Source organism: Otolemur garnettii, unplaced genomic scaffold (assembly GCF_000181295.1).
Source record: "Otolemur garnettii isolate 467f Iridium unplaced genomic scaffold, OtoGar3 scaffold00043, whole genome shotgun sequence".
NCBI classification, from domain to species: domain Eukaryota; kingdom Metazoa; phylum Chordata; class Mammalia; order Primates; family Galagidae; genus Otolemur; species Otolemur garnettii.
Genome location: NW_003852438.1, coordinates 8,438,745 through 8,443,834, shown reverse-complemented (window position 1 = coordinate 8,443,834; position 5,090 = coordinate 8,438,745). Strand labels below are relative to the sequence as shown.

The window sequence follows — 5,090 nt, the reverse complement described above, 5'->3', positions numbered from 1 at the left end:
AAAAAAAAAAAAAGGACAAACAGCTCAAGAATAGCAAATGGGGCCAGGTACGGTAGCTCACACCTGTAATCCTAGCAATCTGAGAGGAGTAGCATGTAGATCATCTAAGCTCAGGAGTTCCAGACCAAACCAACCAAAGTGAGACCACATCTCTACTTAAAAAAAATAGAAAAACTAGTTGGGCATCACAGTGGGAGCCTATAGTCCCAGATACTCAGTAGGCTGAGACCAGAGGTTCACTTGAGCCCAAGAGTTTGAGGTTGCTGTGAGCTATGACACCAATAGCACTCTACCCCAAATGACCGAATGAGACTCTGTCTCAAAAAAAAAAAAAACAGAAAAAGAAGACGAAAAATTGCAAATGGCTAGATTGTTTGGGAATCCCAGCTCTGTCTTACTAGCTGTGTGACCTTAAGCAAGTCACCCCCTCTGAACCTTGGTTTCCTTACAAGGGAAATAATAGCCAACCTAGTGGCTTATCTCTCTAAGGCCCTGAAAGAAGAAAGGCAGAGTTTCTTCAAAGCAAACTCAAGGCTTCTGGGGTGCCTCAGGTAACTCCTAGAATTTAGTCTTATCTTTTGGCCCCTTGAAAAGTGGCCTAGATCTTCTGATGATCTGTCTCTATGTCCTAATAATTCTTGGCATTGATCTTATAAGTGTTCTGTGGTGCAAAGAGGGGAAGGAAACAGCTTGGGTCTTTCTCAGGAAAGAGAAAGGTAAGAGTGAGATGACTCTGGGGTAAGTAGTACGGGAATTTCAACAAGTCCAGATTTCACTAGCCAAAGCCAAATGCTAGGACCGGAGGTGGGGAAGGAAGTGGCTGAGGTTGGGTAATTGGGGAGTTTCTTTTTCTTTCAGTCTGCTATAATAGGATACGTGCTTAAAGCCTGACTGGCCACCAGAAAGGATTGCTTTTGGGGTGAGTCTAACTTCTTCCACAGGAAAGAGAATTGAAGGCTGAGAGACTCAGATAAGTACTTTTATGGTGAGTATACTTTTACCTTTTCAGTTTCCTCATCTCCCAGGTGGTAAAAAGAAAAAAAAAAAAAGCCTCTATGTGTATACCGGGGAGAAGAGTAGCAGGACCTAGAGCAGTATCTTGACTACGGACAGAAAACTCTGGAGGTCTTTGGGGATAGGGTGGAATTAGAAAGGTTGGTGAGCACTGCATTTACTAAGAGCATCTGGGTGGGTATTGAAGAGGCCTGGAGTTAGGGGAAAACAGAAACTAAGAGATATTTAGATAAGAACTTGGTAAAATCTTTGAGAATGGGAAAGGATTAAAAGAACCTAAGGAGAGAGTTGAGGATCTTGGGATGAAGAGGCCTAGGAACAAACGAACGAAGGGCAACTCTGGAAGTAATTCAGATGGCCCAAGGCCCAGAGATATTCAAGAAAGCTAAGTTGATGGCCAGCTTCTAATTCCTTCTTCCTCTTCTACCCCTTGCCTTTTCAGCTTCCATCATGTGGAACACTTCCCATGCCAACTTCTCCTGCTACCACGAGTCTGTGCTAGGCTATCGTTATGTGGCGGTTAGCTGGGGAGTGGTGGTGTCTGTGACAGGCACCGTGGGCAATGTGCTCACCCTACTAGCCTTGGCCATCCAGCCCAAGCTCCGTACCCGATTCAACCTGCTCATCGCCAACCTCACACTGGCTGATCTGCTCTACTGTACCCTTCTCCAGCCCTTCTCTGTGGACACCTACCTCCACCTGCACTGGCGCACTGGTGCCACCTTCTGCAGGATATTTGGACTCCTCCTTTTTGCTTCCAATTCTGTCTCCATCCTCACCCTCTGCCTCATTGCACTGGGACGCTACCTCCTCATTGCCCACCCTAAGCTTTTTCCCCGAGTTTTCAGTGAAAAGGGGATAGTGCTGGCACTGGTGAGCACCTGGGTTGTAGGTATAGCCAGCTTTGCCCCACTCTGGCCTATCTATATCTTAGTACCTGTAGTTTGCACCTGCAGCTTTGACCGCATCCGGGGTCAGCCTTACACCACCATCCTCATGGGCATCTACTTTGTGCTTGGGCTCAGCAGCGTTGGCGTCTTCTACTGCCTCATCCACCGCCAGGTGAGACGAGCAGCACAGGCACTGGAGCAATACAAGCTGAGACAGGCAAGCATTCGCTCCAACCATGTGGCTGGGATGGACAAGGCCATGCCTGGTCATTTCCAGGAGCTGGACAGCAGGCTGGCATCAGGAGGACCCAGTGAGGGAACTTCATCTGAGCCAGTCAGTGCCGCCACCACCCAGACCCTGGAAGGAGACTCATCAGAAGTGGAAGACCAGAGAAACAGCAAAGTAGCTAAGCAGAAGGCAGAGAAAAACCCTCCAGAAGCACCTTCCAAAGCCCGGCCCACTAAAGGAGCCCAAAGAGTTCAGGACTCCTCCTCAGAGTTTGGGAAGGTTACTCGGATGTGTTTTGCTGTCTTCCTCTGCTTTGCCCTAAGCTACATACCCTTCTTGCTACTCAACATCCTGGACACCAAGGTTCAGGCTCCCCGAGTGGTTCACATGCTTGCTGCCAACCTCACCTGGCTCAATGGTTGCATCAACCCTGTGCTCTATGCAGCCATGAACCGCCAATTCCGCCAAGCATACAGCTCCCTCTTAAAACGAGGGCCCCAGAGTTTCCATAGGTTTCGTTAGAACTATGTCTTTAATTAATCCAGAACTGTTCCCTCCAGAACCGAAGTGGCCAGTTGACAGGAAAATAGGTGAAAGAAAGACTTGTGGGCATTTTCAAAGACAACCTCTCCCCAGCCCCAAACCAAGTGTGTTCATCCTTTAATCAATGTATCAGCCCTTGGCTTTCCAAGGAGTATTATTGATTATTAATAAATGAATTCTATGCTTTAAATGCTCAGGTGTGGTCTCTGGGGAAGAAAGAAATAGACTAGGGTTGGTTTGGTGCTGGAACCTAACCGCTGAGGATTTGGGGGGACCTATGTCAGAGCAGGGTCAAGAAGCAGCTGGCTTGGGAGATAGCCTTCAGCTAGGTTATAAAACATACGAAGTGACTTAAGAAGATTAGCCTTTTTAACTTCTGAGAAATGACCCCTTCCCCTAAGCACTGCTGCCAGGATCCCCCATCTTTGCAAACACATTTATTCAGCCCAAAAAAGTTTTATACAGCCTGAGCAAGAGCAAGAACCTCATCTCTAAAATAATAGAAAAATTAGCTAGGTGCAGTGGTGTACACATGTAGTCCCAGCTACATGGGAGGCTGAGGCAGGACCATTGCTTGAACCCAGGAGTTTAAGATTGCAGTGAACTGGCTCGGCGCCTGTGGCTCAAGTGGCTAAGGCGCCAGCCACATACACCTAAGGTGGAGGGTTCGAATCCAGCCCAGGCCCGCCAAACAACAATAATGGCTGCAACCAAAAAATAGCCGGGCGTTGTGGCGGGCGCCTGTGGTCCCAGCTACTTGGGAGGCTGAGGCAGGAGACTCACTTGAGCCCAGGAGTTGGAGGTTGCTGTGAGCAGTGAAGCCATGGCACTCTACCCAGGGGGACAGCTTGAGGCTCTGTCTCAAAAAAAGATTGCAGTGAACTTAGCCAGGCATTATGGAAGGTGCCTATAGTCCTAGCTACTAGGGAGGCTGAGGCAAGAGAATGGCTTGAGCCCAAGAGTTAAAGGTTGCTGTGAGCTATGACGCCACAGCATTCTACTGAGGGTGACAAAGTGAGACTCTGTCCCAGTTAAAACAAACAAAAAAAAAGATTGCAGTGAACTCTGATGATGTCACTGCCTAGGTAACAGAATGAGACCCTGCTTTGAAAAGAAACAAAATATAGGGTGGTACCTGTGGCTCAAAGGAGTAGGGCACCAGCCCATATACCAGAGGTAGCGGGTTTAAATCCGGCCCCAGCCAAAAAAAAAAAAAAAAAAAAAAAAAAAAAAAAAGAAAGAAAGAAAGAAAATATATAATCCAGCTTTAATATCCTCTACACAAGGGGTATGGTCATGGAGGGGGACTCCTTGTCTGTGAAAATGGACCTCAGCTTAGCTTAAGGCAAAGGCAGACAAAGTCTCCAGCTGCCCGAGCAGGATTTCACTTATTGGGGCTGATTCACCTGAATCCCAGGTGCTCCCTTCCCTGCACTTGTTATACTGGCTTATGAAAGCAAAAAAACAGAGATTCTAGTTAAGAGGGTTAGCAGGCCAGGAGAGGGGGAAACTCTACCATTTCTTCCATACCATTTCTTTCCTCCAGCATGACCAACATCCTATCACTGTGTGCATGCTTACACATATCCTTAAGCACCTGTGGCCACCAGGTGACGCTGGTTCTCTGTGTTTCCTTTCTGGTTTCCCAGTAGAGCACAGACGGTATCAGCAGGGCTGGAAATCCAGAGACTCCTGACCAGGAAGTATAGATGTGGGGACCTGCACTCTCCCTCTCTCAAAGCTTAGGAAGAAAAGTAAAGAATGAGATACTTATTATTCATGAAATATTTATTGTCTACTTGGGGGAGGACCTGGGGGAAAATATCAGAGTGAGCACCACGATGCCACTGAGGATCAAGTGCTGACATGAACACTCTAGGTACATGCTGCTCCTCCTTACCCCCATATCCATGTTTTTTGTTTTGTTTTTTCTTGTTTGTTTGTTTTTTGATACAGAGTCTTACTTTTTTGTCCTCACCCTCGATAGAGTGCTATGATTTCATAGCTCACAGCAACCTCAAACTCTTGGCCTTAAGCAATCCTCTTGCCTCAGCCTCCTAAGTAGCTGAGACTACAAGCCCCTGCCACAATGCCTGGCTATTTTTAGAGACCAGGTCTCATTCTTGCTCAGGCTAGTCTCAAACTCCTGAGCTTAAGTGATCCACCCATCTTGGCCTCCCAAAGTGCTAGGATTACAGGAATGGGCCAATGCACCCAGCCCCACATCCATGGTTTGAGAGAACAAAGTGAAGTTTGGAGAGATTCAAACAAAGGCAGAAGAACCACAGTTGTGGTGGACAGCAGATACCCTCACATGCAACACACTTCCAGGGCCCAGGAATCCTGAGTCCTAACCTGGAACATGCACTTTGATGTCCTCCTTCCACAAAAGTCATAGCAACCTAAACTGGGTC

At 47.4% G+C, this 5,090-nt stretch overlaps 1 protein-coding gene across 1 annotated transcript; it reads left to right on the top strand.

Annotated features, from left to right (window-relative positions):
* The first annotated feature begins 1,464 nt into the window (after positions 1–1,464).
* GPR84 (G protein-coupled receptor 84) lies at positions 1,465–2,655 on the top strand. The gene has a single exon (XM_003790459.2). The coding sequence runs from the start codon at positions 1,465–1,467 to the stop codon at positions 2,653–2,655; it is 1,191 nt and encodes a 396-aa protein (XP_003790507.1).
* The last annotated feature ends 2,435 nt before the right edge of the window (positions 2,656–5,090 follow it).